The sequence below is a fragment of the Rana temporaria genome, chromosome 10 (genome assembly GCF_905171775.1).
Source record: "Rana temporaria chromosome 10, aRanTem1.1, whole genome shotgun sequence".
NCBI lineage: Eukaryota > Metazoa > Chordata > Amphibia > Anura > Ranidae > Rana > Rana temporaria.
The window spans coordinates 7528657-7546156 of NC_053498.1; the positions used below are offsets into that span (position 1 = coordinate 7528657).

General features: G+C 46.8%; 1 protein-coding gene across 1 annotated transcript in view; it reads right to left on the bottom strand.

Annotated features, from left to right (window-relative positions):
* Positions 1–17292, bottom strand: part of HAUS5 (HAUS augmin like complex subunit 5) — a 26868-nt gene extending 9576 nt beyond the window's left edge. The window contains exons 1-13 of the mRNA XM_040327111.1: positions 17188–17292; positions 14564–14663; positions 14414–14476; positions 13183–13215; positions 11931–11955; positions 10457–10589; positions 9258–9405; positions 9061–9139; positions 8346–8419; positions 8181–8238; positions 7665–7858; positions 4789–4855; positions 2235–2380 (exon numbers count right to left, since the gene is read on the bottom strand). Of these exons, the coding sequence (XP_040183045.1) occupies positions 2235–2380; positions 4789–4855; positions 7665–7858; positions 8181–8238; positions 8346–8419; positions 9061–9139; positions 9258–9405; positions 10457–10589; positions 11931–11955; positions 13183–13215; positions 14414–14476; positions 14564–14661 (1118 nt within the window). The 5' untranslated portion in view covers positions 14662–14663; positions 17188–17292. The remainder of the gene's footprint in view (positions 1–2234; positions 2381–4788; positions 4856–7664; positions 7859–8180; positions 8239–8345; positions 8420–9060; positions 9140–9257; positions 9406–10456; positions 10590–11930; positions 11956–13182; positions 13216–14413; positions 14477–14563; positions 14664–17187) is intronic.
* Positions 17293–17500: the final 208 nt, after the last annotated feature.

Below are 17500 nucleotides of genomic sequence, written 5' to 3' on the forward strand. Positions count from 1 at the left end.
ATCACTACACCGCAACTGTGCAATGCACATAGTTACGGGGTAGTTGCAGTGCAGCCCTATTCACCCTGGGTATACCTCCAGTTGCAGCCACAGCATGTGAACACCCTCAGCTGCTGCCTCTGCAGCTAAAGGTGGAGAAGTTGGGGGGTGGTAAAAACAGCTCAACCATGTAGTTTTACAAGCCCTTGGTTCACATCTGTGTAGCTGCATGTAGGGCAGTCCATTCATTTTCGTACCCACAAAATGCAGGGAAACAAGTCCCCAAACTTTTTTTTTAAATTGCACTGCAGAATAAGAATAAGAATTTACTCTTTTGTATATTTATTGACATATATTTAAACGCACTTTTGCAATAACAAAATAACCAAAAAAAAAAAAAAGGTTTCCCACCATGATGTGAACTAAGGAGACTGTGAATGAACGCAAATTGATTACGTTTCCTGATAGTTCTCTGAGGCGGAAAAAAAAAGAGCAGAGCATTTGTCTGTGTGTCAGGAAAGAGCACAATTTTGTGCGTGTTCTGCGACACACCGTAATGTGAACCAAGCCTTGGACTGGGGTGCCTCAAGACTGAAAATACTTTTTAAGGGCGCCCCGACTAGAAAAAGGTTGAGAAACACTGGTCTATAGAAAGTACTGCAGACAAAAAAAAAAGACTGAACCTACATTTTGCCTTCCCTGGTTCCTCATTTACACCCTCATCAGTGTGCCAATGGCACTTTAGAAAGAAAGAAAGAAAGAAAGAAAGAAAGAAAGAAAGAAAGAAAGAAAGAAAGGAAGGGGGGGGGGGGGGGAAGGAAAGGAAAGAAAGAAGGAAAGAAAGGAAAGAAAGAAAAGAAAGGAAAGAAAGAAAAGAAAGAAAGGAAAGAAAGAAAAGAAAGAAAGAAAGAAAGAAAGAAAGAAAGGGGGGGGGGAGGAAGGAAAGGAAAGAAAGAAGGAAAGAAAGGAAAGAAAGAAAGAAAGAAAGAAAGAAAGAAAGAAAAGAAAGAAAGAAAAGAAAGAAAGAAAAGAAAGAAAGAAAGAAAGAAAGAAAGAAAGAAAGAAAGAAAGAAAGAAAGAAAGAAAGAAAGAAAGAAAGAAAGAAAGAAAGAAAGAAAGAAAGAAAGAAAGAAAGAAAGGGGGGGGGGGAGGAAGGAAAGGAAAGAAAGAAGGAAAGAAAGGAAAGAAAGAAAGAAAGAAAGAAAGAAAGAAAGAAAGAAAGAAAGAAAGAAAGAAAGAAAGAAAGAAAGGGGGGGGGGGGAGGAAGGAAAGGAAAGAAAGAAGGAAAGAAAGGAAAGAAAGAAAGAAAGAAAGAAAAGAAAGAAAGGAAAGAAAGAAAGAAAAGAAAGAAGGAAAGAAAGAAAAGAAAGAAAGGAAAGAAAGAAAGGAAAGAAAGAAGGAAAGAAAGAAAGAAGGAAAGAAAGAAGGAAGGAAAGAAAGAAGGAAAGAAAGAAGGAAAGAAAGAAGGAAAGAAAGAAGGAAAGAAAGAAGGAAGGAAAGAAAGAAGGAAAGAAAGAAAGAAAGAAAGAAAGAAAGAAAAAAAGAAAGAAAGAAAGAAAGAAAGAAAGAAAGAAAGAAAGAAAGAAAGAAAGAAAGAAAGAAAGAAAGAAAAGAAAGAAAGGAAAGAAAGAAAGAAAAGAAAGAAGGAAAGAAAGAAAAGAAAGGAAAGAAAAAAAAGAAAGAAGGAAGAAAGAAAGAAAGAAAGAAGGAAAGAAAGAAAGAAGGAAAGAAAGAAAGAAGGAAAGAAAGAAAGAAGGAAAGAAGGAAAGAAGGAAAGAAGGAAAGAAGGAAAGAAGGAAAGAAAGAAGGAAGGAAAGAAAGAAAGAAAGAAAGAAAGAAAGAAAGAAAGAAAGAAAGAAAGAAAGAAAGAAAGAAAGAAGGAAAGAAAGAAAGAAAGAAAGAAAGAAAGAAAGAAAGAAAGAAAGAAAGAAAGAAAGAAAGAAGGAAAGAAAGAAAGAAAGAAAGAAAGAAAGAAAGAAAGAAAGAAAGAAAGAAAGAAAGGAAGGAAAGAAAGGGGGGGGGGAAGGAAAAGGAGGGGGGGGAAGGAAAAGGAGGGGGAGGAAGGAAGGAAGGAAGGAAGGAAGGAAGAAAGAAAGAAAGAAAGAAAGAAAGAAAGAAAGAAAGAAAGAAAGAAAGAAAGAAAGAAAGAAAGAAAGGAAAGGAAAGGAAAGAAAAGAAAAGAGAGGGGGAGGAAGGAAGGAAGGAAAGAAAGGGGGGAGGAAGGAAGGAGCAGGGAAAGATCTCGGGTCCCCCACCTGTTGAGCTGATTGATCTCACTGTCTTCTGCCAGGGATTTGTGCACTTCCTGTATCTTCCCCGCCAGGCTCTCGGACACTTCCTGTATCTGGTTCTGCACAGAGCGCAGTTCCGAGGTCACCCTGACGGACTCGTCCCAGCCCTCCTGAGGACACAAAGAAGAGAACCTGTCAGAGCAAAAAGTATTTACGTTCCCCTCTAGGATTTTAACACATACACCCCAATCCCGCTCTCATACCGGAGAAAATGGTTACTTTTTTGCTGTTCCACATTTCTATAAACATATCACACAGACAATTGCCATTTAGAAGGCTTTAGGCCGGTCACAATACACGCAGTGTGCTTAAAAAAATTTAAAAATAATAATAATAATTATCTTTCCTAGTCAGTAGACTGATGCTCAAACACACACTGAGTGTAGGGCACCGTGGCGACGCCCCCTCAGGGGACGGGTCAGCGACACCCTGGACTCACAATATGTTTTCCGTCTCCTGAATTGAATGGCACTGGGTATCAATTCAACATGGGAGACTGTGGACATCTAGTGGCCAAAAGGAATTACTGCAGGGGACCGTGGCTGGGAAGTGCTGAGTAATGCAGCCCCAAAGCGGCCTTTTTTTGGCGTATTTATATACAAGAAAATAATAAACAATAATAAAAATATTTATTCAGGGTGTATTTATTCAAAAAGAGATGGAGATATATTCTCTCTTTTTATATTAGAATTATACAAAAATAATCTGCCTATAAAATTCTATGTGAATGGGGCCAAAAAAAAAAAGATATATAATTTTTTTTTGTATAAAATGAAAATCCCGCTATATATAAAAAAAAAAAAAAAAAAAAAAAAAAAAAAAAAGGAAGAAGAAAAAAAGCACAGAACGTTTGAATAGGGAAAATACCACTTTATGGTCACTAGAAGGCGCCGAGCATCACAGATAATAAGTAAGCTTATGAGCTCCACCTAGTGGCCTTAATACCATTTTTTACTCCATTCACAATTCGTGCTGCAGGATAGAACATTTTATTTTGCCTCATTTGCACCCAAGAATTGTACATCTGGCTTGGACAGATGGACAAACAGTTATTTAATTCTTATATGAATACACCCTGACGTATTCTATTACCAAAGTGGTAAGATTGACTAGAAATCTGCATCACTTTGCAACTAAAAACACATGTCTAAATAATGGCACAGAGAAGTCAATCACATTTCTGAATATACAGATGACCATTAACCACTTCAGCCCCGGACCATATTGCTGGTCAAAGACCAGAGCACTTTTTGCGATTCGGCACTGCGTCGTTTTAACGGACAATTGCGTGGTCGTGCGACCCGGCTCCCAAACAAAATTGGCGTCCTTTTTTCCCCACAAATAGAGCTTTCTTTTTGTGGTATTCGATCACCTCTGCAGTTTTTATTTTTTACGCTATAAACAAAAATAGAGCGACAATTTTGACAAAAATGTTATATTTTTAACTTTTTTCTATAATAAATATCCCCCAAAAAATATATATAAAAAAAAACATTTTTTTCCTCAGTTTAGGCCGATACGTATTCTTCTACCTATTTTTGGTTAAAAAAAAAAAAAAAAAAAAAAAAAAAAAAAGTATATATATATATATATATATATATATATATATATATATATATATATATATATATATATATATATATATATATATATATATATATATAAATAAAATCACAATAAGCGTTGATTGATTGGTTTGCGCAAAATTTATAGCGTCTACAAAATAGGGGATAGTTTTATTGCATTTTTATAAAAAAAATGTTTTACTACTAATGGCGGCGATCAGCGTTTTTTTTTCCCGTGACTGCGACATTATGGCGGACACATCGGACACTTTTGACACATTTTTGGAACCATTGTCATTTTCACAGCAAAAAGTGCTATAAAAATGCATTGTTTACTGTGAAAATGTCAATTGCAGTTTGGGAGTTAACCACTAGGGGGCGCTGAAGGGGTTAAGTGTGACCTCATACGTGTTTCTAACTGTAGGGGGGCGGGGCTGGACGTGTGACGTCATTGATCGTGTATCCCTATATCAGGAAACAGACGCTCAGTGACGCCGCCACAGTGAAGAACGGAGAAGTTGTGTTTACACACGGCTCTCCTCGTTCTTCAGCTCCGGGGACCGATCGCGGGACTCCAGCGGCGATCGGGTCCCGCGGGCGCGGTCACGGAGCTTTGGAACGGGTCGCGGGCGCCACGGCTGGGCACTTAAAGAGGATGTACAGGTACTTGCTTGTGCCCAGCCGTGCCATTCTGCCGACGTATATCTGCAGGAGGCGTTCCTTAAGTGGTTAAGGAGAAAAAAATAAAATAAAAAATAAAAACCCTTTATGGTAAATTTTACAATAACACTTTGCAGTACACTGTAAATGACTTGACATTTTTTCCCCTATTAGATGCCGACTTTTTTAAGATGTATTATTATTATTATTGTTAGGTGTATAGAGCAGATGTGACAGTCTGTAGGCAGGGAGGTCTCGCTGTAACAGACGAGAGACGCTGGCGACGTACATACCTGTATCAGACCGTTAAAGGACGGGAGAGCGTCTGCAGCGTATCGATGGTCACCCTCATAGTAAGATCTGAAAAGAACCGACAACCAATCACCAACCTGAAAATTTTACCCAAAATAACACCTGCATGTCCCATAACTTTACCTTCATTAAGAAAGTTCAGCTACACTATATGGGCAAGTCTGTAGACACCCGACCACCACACCTTCCTATAAGCCCAAAAGAATGTCCCCCCCCCCATCCCTTCCAAAGGGTGGGGGGGGGGGGGGGTTCCGATAATACTCAATCATACAAAGACATTAAAAAAGCTTTGTGGAAATAGTTTGGTAAAAGTTTTTTTTCTGTTCCAGCATGGACTGTTCCCGTGTGTACAAAGCCAGCTCCATAAAGACAAGCTTTGACTGGTTTAGTGTGGAGGAACTCGAGCGTCCTGCACACCTTGGGGATGAATTGGCATGTCGATGGTGAGCCAGGTCAAGGAAAAAGGCGGAAGGAAGGAAAAGGCGGAAGGAAGGAAAAGGCGGAAGGAAAGGAAAAGGCGGAAGGAAAAGGCGGAAGGAAAAGGCGGAAGGGAAGGAAGGAAAAGGCGGAAGGAATGGAAGGAAGGAAAGAAAAAGGTGTAAGGAAAGGAAGGAAGGAAGGAAGGAAGGAAGGAAAGAAAAAGGCGTAAGGAAAGGAAGGAAGGAAGGAAGGAAGGAAAGAAAAAGGCGTAAGGAAAGGAAGGAAGGAAGGAAAGAAAAAGGCGTAAGGAAAGGAAGGAAGGAAGGAAGGAAGGAAGGAAGGAAAGAAAGAAAAAGGCGTAAGGAAAGGAAGGAAGGAAGGAAGGAAGGAAGGAAGGAAGGAAAGAAAGAAAAAGGCGTAAGGAAAGGAAGGAAGGAAAGAAAAAGGCGTAAGGAAAGAAAGGAAGGAAGGAAAGAAAAAGGCGTAAGGAAAGGAAGGAAGGAAAGAAAAAGGCGTAAGGAAAGGAAGGAAGGAAAGAAAAAGGCGTAAGGAAAGAAAAAGGCGTAAGGAAAGAAAGGAAGGAAAGAAAAAGGCGTAAGGAAAGAAAGGAAGGAAGGAAAGAAAAAGGCGTAAGGAAAGAAAGGAAGGAAGGAAAGAAAAAGGCGTAAGGAAAGAAAGGAAGGAAGGAAAGAAAAAGGTGTAAGGAAAGAAAGGAAGGAAGGAAAGAAAAAGGCGTAAGGAAAGAAAGGAAAGAAAAAGGCGTAAGGAAAGAAAGGAAGGAAGGAAAGAAAAAGGCGTAAGGAAAGAAAGGAAGGAAGGAAAGAAAAAGGCGGAAGGAAGGAAGGAAAGAAAAAGGCGGAAGGAAGGAAAAGGAAGGAAAAGGAAGGAAGGAAGGAAGGAAGGAAGGAAGGAAAAGGCGGAAGGAAAGGAAGGAAAAGGCGGAAGGAAGGAAAAGGCGGAAGGAAAGGAAAAGGCGGAAGGAAAAGGCGGAAGGAAAAGGAAGGAAGGAAAAGGCGGAAGGGAAGGAAGGAAAAGGCGGAAGGAATGGAAGGAAGGAAAAGGCGGAAGGAATGGAAGGAAGGAAAGAAAAAGGCGTAAGGAAAGGAAGGAAGGAAGGAAGGAAAGAAAAAGGCGTAAGGAAAGGAAGGAAGGAAGGAAGGAAGGAAGGAAGGAAGGAAAGAAAAAGGCGTAAGGAAAGGAAGGAAGGAAGGAAAGAAAAAGGCGTAAGGAAAGGAAGGAAGGAAGGAAGGAAGGAAGGAAGGAAGGAAGGAAGGAAAGAAAGAAAAAGGCGTAAGGAAAGGAAGGAAGGAAGGAAGGAAGGAAGGAAGGAAGGAAGGAAAGAAAGAAAAAGGCGTAAGGAAAGGAAGGAAGGAAAGAAAAAGGCGTAAGGAAAGAAAGGAAGGAAGGAAAGAAAAAGGCGTAAGGAAAGGAAGGAAGGAAAGAAAAAGGCGTAAGGAAAGGAAGGAAGGAAAGAAAAAGGCGTAAGGAAAGAAAGGAAGGAAAGAAAAAGGCGTAAGGAAAGAAAGGAAGGAAAGAAAAAGGCGTAAGGAAAGAAAGGAAGGAAGGAAAGAAAAAGGCGTAAGGAAAGAAAGGAAGGAAGGAAAGAAAAAGGCGTAAGGAAAGAAAGGAAGGAAGGAAAGAAAAAGGCGTAAGGAAAGAAAGGAAGGAAGGAAAGAAAAAGGCGTAAGGAAAGAAAGGAAAGAAAAAGGCGTAAGGAAAGAAAGGAAGGAAGGAAAGAAAAAGGCGGAAAGAAAGGAAGGAAGGAAGGAAAGAAAAAGGCGGAAAGAAAGGAAGGAAGGAAAGAAAAAGGCGGAAGGAAGGAAGGAAAGAAAAAGGCGGAAGGAAGGAAAAGGAAGGAAAAGGAAGGAAGGAAGGAAGGAAGGAAAAGGCGGAAGGAAAGGAAGGAAAAGGCGGAAGGAAAGGAAGGAAAAGGCGGAAGGAAAGGAAGGAAAAGGCGGAAGGAAGGAAGGAAGGAAGGAAAAAGGCGGAAGGAAGGAAGGGAAAAGGCGGAAGGAAGGAAGGAAAAAGGCGGAAGGAAGGAAGGAAAGGAAAAGGCGGAAGGAAGGAAGGAAGGAAAAGGCGGAAGGAAGGAAGGAAGGAAAAGGCGGAAGGAAAGGAAAAGGCGGAAGGAAAGGAAAAGGCGGAAGGAAAGGAAGGAAGGAAAGGAAAAGGCGGAAGGAAAGGAAAAGGCGGAAGGAAAAGGAAGGAAGGAAAGGAAAAGGCGGAAGGAAGGAAAGGAAAAGGCGGAAGGAAAGGAAAAGGCGGAAGGAAGGAAGGAAGGAAAGAAAAGGCGGAAGGAAGGAAGGAAAAGGCAGGAAAGAAAGAAAAAAGGAGGAAAGAGGAAAAAAAAGGAAGAAGGAAAAAAAAAGGAAGAAGGAAAGGCGGAGGAAGGAAAGGCGGAGGAAGGAAAGAGGAAGATTCTTATGGAGAAAATCACCTCGCCCGCTTGGAGTTGTCCAGGGCATCTCTGCTTTCGTTGCCATCACCGGTGGTCTCGAAGAAGCTGCTGGAGGTCTGGGAGCGGTCGGCAGCGAGGGAGGACTGTAGCTGCCTCATACTCCGCGTGGCCTCCAGAGCCAGGTGCTCCAGGGAGGAGACAATGTGGTTGGGGGGGTGGGAGCTCCAGACTTTCTACGGGACATGAAAATGTTCGATAGGTTAATAGAACATAATACCGAAATGATATACTAAAACTTTCTTTTCATATTTCCGCACTTTCCAATCCCAAGCCAAAACTATTCAACATCCAACTGACGGAGCTGTGCAAAATAAAATCCCAACTGGCTCATGGCCGACCCTTCTTGTCCCAATATAAAGACAGACTAGATATAGACATAGATGGCAATAAATACCGGTCAGAGGCACCAACCTCCACCACTCCATACAAAGTGAAATAAAAAGTATGAAAAAAAATGGTCCCATGTAATAGGAGCGTGCCTTTAAAATTGCTCACCTCCCCCATGCTCATCCATTGCTGGTGCGCCAAAGAACGAAACTCATCCCCTCCGCTCCTGCGTGGAATAAAAAGGTTAGACTTAGAACGGACGTAAAAAATAAAAAAATAAATAATAGAACAGAGAAGGCGGCTAAACATCCCCATCAGGAGGTTTATACTTACAAAGAAGTGATGGAATCATCGCAGAGAGAGCGCAAAAACGCAAAGCGCACCTGGCAAACGTCCCGGACGTCCCTCTGTGAAAGGTAATGGGAGGTCTTCAATTATAACCAAAACAGGGGAAAAATAAAAAAAAGGTGACATTCCTTGTCTTCACAGGTTCCTTTACTCTGATGAAGACGAGAGACGCAACGTGTTGGGTGGAGTCAGGTGACGTCCTCACGTAGGCTGGAAGTGAGATCTGCGTTATCCCGATGTGTTTTTTCTATGCGGCTTTGACCTTTTTCAAGCACCAGTGCAATCTCTCTCTTAGTAAATTGATATCTTTTGACAAAATTATATGATGGCAGCTATATTTTATTTATTTATATATATATAAATAAATAAATAAATAAAATATAGCCGCCATCATGTAATATTGTCAAAAGATATAAATTTATTAAGCGAGAGATTGCACTGGTGCTTGAAAAAGGTCAAAGCCGCATAGAAAAAACACATCGGGATAACGCAGATCTCACTTCCAGCCTACGTGAGGACGTCACCTGGCTCCACCCAACACGTTGCGTCTCTCTTTACTTCATCAAGGTATATATACATTTTTTTTTTTTTAAATGTAAGGGGGCCTCAGGAAGGGAGGTATTGTGAAACTAGTGTTCTGCTCCAATCATGGCATGTTGGAGGACAAAAGTTCAGACAGAAGAGGTGCAGGGTCACCTACCATCACTTCAGGCTGCGGTAAGGTGCCTCTGGCAGAGTCTCCTCCCACCAAAGGAAATATAATCTCCCTCCGAGATACTCTGCAGAAAAAATAAACAAATCCACAAGAATGTTACAGACACACGACATTCACCGACAACCAACACAATCCTCTCTGCCCGGGGGAATGGACGGGACCCTTGAGGTCATCTTACGCACCGGCTGACCTCCTGCAGCTGCTCGCAGCGGTAATGTATCCGAGTGTTGTTTTCCCGCAGCATCTCGCACTCCTCCTCTCTCTTCTGATTGAACGCCCGGAGCAGGAGAGTGCGGCGGCGGTAATCCTGCGACTTCTCGCTGTTCAGTTCTGTGGGGATAAGATGTACATAGTGACCACAACACTGACCGGCAGCTAGAACACCGAGATGAATACGATGGAGGTACAAGATGGGGGGGGGTGTGTCCTCATTTACCTCTGCTGAGGGTGACCACCTCCTGCATCCTGTCTGCAGTCTCTGGGCCACCTCCCGCATCAAGTCTGCAGCCTCTGGCCACCTCCCGCATCAAGTCTGCAGCCTCTGGCCACCTCCCGCATCAAGTCTGCAGCCTCTGGCCACCTCCCGCATCAAGTCTGCAGCCTCTGGCCACCTCCCGCATCAAGTCTGCAGCCTCTGGGCCACCTCCCGCATCAAGTCTGCAGCCTCTGGGCCACCTCCCGCATCAAGTCTGCAGTCTCTGGGCCACCTCCCGCATCAAGTCTGCAGTCTCTGGGCCGCCTCCCGCATCAAGTCTGCAGTCTCTGGGCCGCCTCCCGCATCAAGTCTGCAGTCTCTGGGCCACCTCCCGCATCAAGTCTGCAGTCTCTGGCCACCTCCCACATCAAGTCTGCAGTCTCTGGGCCACCTCCCGCATCAAGTCTGCAGCCTCTGGGCCACCTCCCGCATCAAGTCTGCAGTCTCTGGGCCACCTCCCGCATCAAGTCTGCAGCCTCTGGCCACCTCCCGCATCAAGTCTGCAGCCTCTGGCCACCTCCCACATCAAGTCTGCAGCCTCTGGCCACCTCCCGCATCAAGTCTGCAGCCTCTGGGCCACCTCCCGCATCAAGTCTGCAGCCTCTGGGCCACCTCCCGCATCAAGTCTGCAGTCTCTGGCCACCTCCCGCATCAAGTCTGCAGCCTCTGGGCCACCTCCCGCATCAAGTCTGCAGTCTCTGGCCACCTCCCGCATCAAGTCTGCAGCCTCTGGGCCACCTCCCGCATCAAGTCTGCAGTCTCTGGCCATCTCTTGTATAAAACCACACAGAGCAACGATTGCCAAGACTCAAAAATAGACCTGTTGGGGGTGGGGGTATGTATGCATATATCCCATGTCCCCCCCCCCCCCCCCGCCACATTTTCACTGCACTTGTCCCGTCTCACCTTGGCTGAGGGCTTCCCCCTCGGCGCTCTGGATCTGCTCCTGCAAGTGCTCCAGCTCCGATCGCAGCTCCAGGATCTCCCGACACAGCCGATTCCTGTACTGCTGCTCCTCCTCCTCCGCCGAGCGCTGCGCCTGTCGAGAATATTAGAATAAAACGTTTACGTTGGGAGGGGGTTTGTATCCACTTCACAGAGAAAGATCTTCAATTACTTTCTATAGGAAGGAGATCAGTACATTTTAGTACATTGTTGCAGTTTTTGGTTTTGATGTCATGCACCCGACATCTAGTGGCAGTTTTGGGTCACTACAACTTGTTTACCAATGTGATTTTGGTACCTTCCCTAGTCCTCCCCCTCCCGTTTAGGACTAAACCAACTAGCCCAGGCTGGGTACAAGGAGGCATGCCAATGCATAAAGTGGCATTTGAAACAGAACAAGCCCCCCCCCCCCCCCCCATGTGATAGAAGACACAGGCCAATGAAAACCCCTTTAACCACTTAAGACCCGGACCTTTAGGCAGCTAAAGGACCAGGCCACTTTTTGCGATTCGGCACTGCGCCGCTTTAACGGACAATTGCGCGGTCGTGCGACGTGGCTCCCGAACGAAATTGGCGTCCTTTTTCCCCCCACAAATAGAGCTTTTTTTTGGTGGTATTGGGTCACCTCTGCGGTTTTTATTTTTTGCACTATAAACAAAAATAAAGCGTCAATTTTGAAAAAAAAAAAAAAAAAATCAATATTTTTTACTTTTTGCTATAATAAATATCTATATATATAAAAAATCATCAATTTAGGCCAATACGTATTCTTATACATATTTTTGGTTAAAAAAAAAAGGTGTTTATTGATTGGTTTGCGCAAAAGTTATAGCTATTACAAAATAGGGGACTGTTTTTATGTCATTTTTAATAATATTTTTTTTTATATTAGTAATGGCGGCGATCAGCGATTTTTATCGTGACTGCGACATTATGCCGGACACTTGACACATTTTTGGGGCCATTGTCATTTATACAGCGATCAGCGCTATAAAAATGCACCGATTACTGTGAAAATTACACTGGCAGTGAAGGGGTTATCCACTAGGTGGCGCTGTAGGGGCCAAGTGTTCCCTAGGAAGTGATTCTTACTGTGGGGGGGGGGGCGTGGCTACATGCGACACGCCACTGATCGTCTGTTCCGATGACAGGGAACAGACGATCAGTGACAAGCCAGAGAGAAGAACGGGGGAAGGTTTGTTTACACTCACCTCTCCCTCGTTCTTCAGCTCCTGTGACCTGATCGCGGGACACCGGCGATGATTGGGTCTGTGGGCGCAGAGCTCAGGACCGGGTCGTGAGCACGCCGCCACGACGTACTTGTGCCCAGCCGTGCCATTCTGCCGACGTATATGTACAGGCGGCGGTCTTTAAGTGGTTAAGCACCCCCCCCCCCCCCCCCTTCCCAGACAATTCGGATAGAAGGATCACTTACCACCGAGTGTTGCATCTGCTGATACCTGTGTTCAGAGTCAAGGTGCAACATATACACGAGGATTCAATTGCCTATTGATTAATTGTAAATAGAATGAAAAATAAATAAATAAAATACAATAGACGTGAGATGAGAGGCTCCCGTTCCAGACGTGGTGCGCAGATCTCTGCGCTCCTCGGCCTATCCGTGGGATCAGAGCAGGCTGAGAGATGGTGGGAATGGTGTATACAGGTTCATGTGTGGGTGCGGCCGGGAACACCTCCCCTCTATCACAATCAGGGGTTCCCAGATCACCAACATGAGGAAACTGCTGATGAACTAATGCAAAGCCCCAATCAGGAGAGTTGCGCTCCCTTTACGCATCTCAAGGCTTTACATTTCCATTATCTATGGGAGGGTACAGGGTCTCTAACTGTGGCCCCATTGGATGTATATACTCCTCCCCCTTTGGCTCCCACACCGGGAGAAGAGAATAATACCTGGTGCTTCCAGGTTTGGGGGAGAACAAGAAGCCGCATACACACATACTCCAGAAGGCGGCCCCCCCAAGTCACACACACACACACACATACTCCAGAAGGCGGCCCCCCAGGTCCCACACACATACTCCAGAAGGCGGCCCCCCAGGCCCCACACACATACTCCAGAAGGCGGCCCCCCAGGTCCCACACACATACTCCAGAAGGCGCCCCCCCGGGTCCCACACACATACTCCAAAAGGCGGCCCCCCAAGTCCCACACACACACACTCCAAAAGGCGGCCCCCCAAGTCCCACACACATACTCCAGAAGGCGGCCCCCCAAGTCCCACACACACACATATACTCCAGAAGGCGGCCCCCCAGGTGCACATACTCCAGAAGGCGGCCCCCCAGGTCAGACACACACACACACACAAATACTCCAGAAGGCGGCCCCCCCCAAGTCCCACACACACACAAATACTCCAGAAGGCGGCCCCCCAGCCCCACATACTCCCAAAAGGCGGCCCCCCAGCCCCACATACTCCCAAGAGGCGGCCCCCCAGCCCCACATACTCCCAAGAGGCGGCCCCCCAGCCCCACATACTCCAAAAGGCCAAAAGGCGGCCCCCCAGCCCCACATACTCCAAAATGCGGCCCCCCCAGCCCCACATACTCCAAAATGCGGCCCCACATACTCCAAAAGGCGGCCCCCCAGCCCCCCCCCCCCGCTCCATATCAAAAGAACATCTGTGGCCCATATAAAGCCGAACATCTGTCAGTAAGGATACCACAGAAGGTTGCCGTCGATGTACCTCACCGTCCTACAAGAGAAGAAAGGAAGTCATCAAAATATGTTCAGCATTGAAGACTGAGGATTACCATGACAGCCAGGCACGTTAGCATTTTTTTTAACACACTTACTGACTGCAAATCCACAACATACATGTTTAATATTGAAGTGTTTTCCCGGGGGGTATAACTAAAGCCAAAAAAGGAGGGAGGAAAAAAAAAAAAAAAGAGAAGAAGAACGAGAGAAGGGAGGGAGGCAGAAAAAAAAACGAGAGAAGAGAGGGAGGGAGGGAGGGAAAAAAAGGAAGAACGAGAGAAGGGAGGAAAAAAGGAAGAACGAGAGAAGGGAGGGAGGGAGGAAAAAAGGAAGAACGAGAGAAGGGAGGGAGGGAGGAAAAAAAAAAACGAGAGAAGAGAGGGAGGGAGGAAAAAAAAAAGGAAGAACGAGAGAAGCGAGGGAAAAAAAAAGGAAGAACGAGAGAAGCGAGGGAAAAAAAAAGGAAGAACGAGAGAAGCGAGGGAAAAAAAAGGAAGAACGAGAGAAGCGAGGGAAAAAAAAAAAGGAAGAACGAGAGAAGCGAGGGAAAAAAAAAGGAAGAACGAGAGAAGGGAGGGAGGGAGGAAAAAAGGAAGAACGAGAGAAGGGAGGGAGGAAAAAAAAACGAGAGAAGAGAGGGAGGGAGGAAAAAAAAAAAGGAAGAACGAGAGAAGCGAGGGAAAAAAAAGGAAGAACGAGAGAAGCGAGGGAAAAAAAAAGGAAGAACGAGAGAAGCGAGGGAAAAAAAAAGGAAGAACGAGAGAAGCGAGGGAGGGAGGAAAAAAGGAAGAACGAGAGAAGCGAGGGAGGGAGGAAAAAAGGAAGAACGAGAGAAGGGAGGAGAACGAGAGAAGGGAGGAGAACGAGAGAAGGGAGGAGAACGAGAGAAGGGAGGAGAACGAGAGAAGGGAGGAGAACGAGAGAAGGGAGGAGAACGAGAGAAGGGAGGAGAACGAGAGAAGGGAGGAGAACGAGAGAAGGGAGGGAGGAAAAAATAAGAAGGAGAGGAGAGAAGGGAAGAAAAAAAAAAAAAGGGAGAGAAGGGAGGGAGAAAACAAAAAGAATAAGAATGAGAGGAGGGAGGAAAAAACAAGAACGGAAGGGAGGGAGGGAGGAAGAAAAAAATAAAAAAAAATAAAAAAAAAAACAGAACGAGAGAACCGACCAATCAGCTTTAGGCGTTGGACCCTTACCTCTGGCTGCGGACATGGCAGGTGACGTACTTCCAGATATCAGCGCACTGTCCAATGGACAGCCTGGGAAGGAGAGAAGACACGGAGGGTCAGGTGGTTGGGGTAGACAGGTCCTCTTACTTTTCTAAGTCCTGTCGGGTCAGCGCTCACCTCTGCAGGTCGTCCTCCGGGGGAACCTTCTGCGGAGGAACTCCCATCTCCTCCGTCACCCATCTCCGCAGCTCCTGCACCAGACCGCGCCGATCCATTCCTGGGGAGATAAACAGCTAAGAAATGTGTCCAAATAAAAAACAAGACGGGGCTGTCTCGGATTGGCTGTCTCGGATTGGCTGCCGTTGGCAACACAGACAGGATGTTTGCAGTAAAAATTAAACTCTGCCACTGACAAGTTGGCTTACTCTATACAGCAGGCGCAAAATGTCATAACACAGCAGCCAATCATATTGCTTCTAATGACTCCGCTTTTAACCACTTCATGTCCTTAGATCGTTTTAAAGCGTCCTGACCCCCGCCCCCAACAATTCCACCAATCAAATACACAGACCCCGATCCCGGGGAAAGGGATAGTAAATGGTGGTTCAGTACAGGCCCCGTCGCCCCCGGCAACTACAACCTGGGACCTCCCTGTGGTAGGTAGAGCCCCCCCTCCTTCCTATATACCCCGGCCCGCGCTCTGGACATGACCACTGATTGGTTGCTATGGGAGACACACAACTTGTTGGTTCATACCAATGCAGGAAGATGGGGGGGGGGATGAGGGCAATATGGATCAAACCACGCCCATCGCCACACTGGGTGTAGCCAATAATACAGAGGAGGAATAAAAGGGGGGGGGGGTCACACCACCCTCTATGACCATAAAAAGTCCCCAAACTTCTCTCTACACCCGGCGTGTCGGCGACGTGATCCGCACTGCGACCGCAGCGCCCGTCTCCTCACAGAGCACTGCAGCATGGAGGGCGCCCACTGCTGGAAGATCAGAATACTACAAGTCTCTACAGATCACACAAGTCCCAGCATGTCCCACCGATCCACCACAAGTCCCAGCATGTCCCACCAATCCACTACAAGTCCCACCGATCCTCTACAAGTCCCAGCATGTCCTACCAATCCACCACAAGTACCACCAATCCACTACAAGTCCCAGCATGTCCCACCAAACCACTACAAGTCCCACCGATCCTCTACAAGTCCCAGCATGTCCTACCAATCCACCACAAGTACCACCAATCCACTACAAGTCCCAGCATGTCCCACCAAACCACTACAAGTCCCACCGATCCTCTACAAGTCCCAGCATGTCCTACCGATCCACCACAAGTACCAGCATGTCCCACCGATCCACTACATGTCCCAGCATGTCCTACCGATCCACCACAAGCCCCAGCATGTCACACTGAACCACCACAAGTCCCACCGATCCACCACAAGTCCCAGCATGTCCTACCGATCCACCACAAGTCCCAGCATGTCCTACCGATCCACCACAAGCCCCAGCATGTCCCACCGATCCACCACAAGCCCCAGCATGTCACACTGAACCACCACAAGTCCCAGCATGTCCTACCGATCCACCACAAGCCCCAGCATGTCACACTGAACCACCACAAGTCCCACCGATCCACCACAAGTCCCAGCATGTCCTACCGATCCACCACAAGTCCCAGCATGTCCTACCGATCCACCACAAGCCCCAGCATGTCCCACCACAAGCCCCAGCATGTCACACTGAACCACCACAAGTCCCACCGATCCACCACAAGTCCCAGCATGTCCTACCGATCCACCACAAGCCCCAGCATGTCACACTGAACCACCACAAGTCCCACCGATCCACCACAAGTCCCAGCATGTCCTACCGATCCACCACAAGTCCCAGCATGTCCTACCGATCCACCACAAGCCCCAGCATGTCCTACCGATCCACCACAAGTCCCACCAAACCACTACAAGTCCCAGCATGTCCCACCGATCCACCACAAGCCCCAGCATGTTCTACCGATCCACCACAAGTCCCACCAAACCACTACAAGTCCCAGCATGTCCCACCGATCCACCACAAGTCCCAGCGTGTCCCACCGATCCACCACAAGTCCCAGCATGTCCTACCGATCCACTACAAGTCCCAGCATGTCCCATCGATCCACTACAAGTCCCAGCATGTCCCACCACAAGTCCCAGCATGTCCCACCGATCCACCACAAGCCCCAGCATGTCCCACCGATCCACCACAAGTCCCAGCATGTCCCACGATCCACCACAAGTCCCACCGATCCACCACAAGTCCCAGCATGTCCCACCACAAGTCCCAGCATGTCCCACTGATCCACCACAAGTCCCAGCATGGCCCACCATTCCGCCACAAGTCCCAGCATGTCCCACCACAAGTCCCAGCATGTCCCACCACAAGTCCCAGCATGTCCCACCACAAGTCCCAGCATGTCCCACCGATCCACCACAAGTCCCACCGATCCACCACAAGTCCCAGCATGCTCCATACACCCCCCCCCCCACCAATCCCAACACACAGTGTATTCCCAGCATGCATTGCACATGACTCTGAAGGGGCACTACAACTCCCAGCATGTCTTACCAATCCACTACAAGTCCTAGAATGCACTACAGGTCCCAGCATGCCCCATAACCCCCCCACCAATCCCAGCATGCATTGCACATGACTCTCTGGAGGGGGTACTACAACTCTCAGCATGTCCCCTCCCCCCCCAGCTGAACGTTACAGTTCTGACAGCAGAATGCCATTGCCTCTCTCTCACCCTCTCCGGTGCTCCGCTCAGTTTTCCCGCCTGTCGCGAATTTAATGTGTCACAGCCGGCAGGGCGTCAGCACGGCGCACTTCCCGGATTCCGCCAGCAGAGGGAGGCCGACTAGCTGAAGGCCCCGCACTCCGCTGTTTCCTATAGGGCTGCGGTGTGGGAACACAGCGCCATCTTGTGGTAAAATTAGGGTATGACTATTACGCCTTTATTTTCCTCCTTTCTTTTTTGTTTACAAACTTTTTTATTGGGTACATAAAACAACTAGAGTGGTACAGACAATGAACAGTAAACAAAGGAAGAGGAGCTGTTA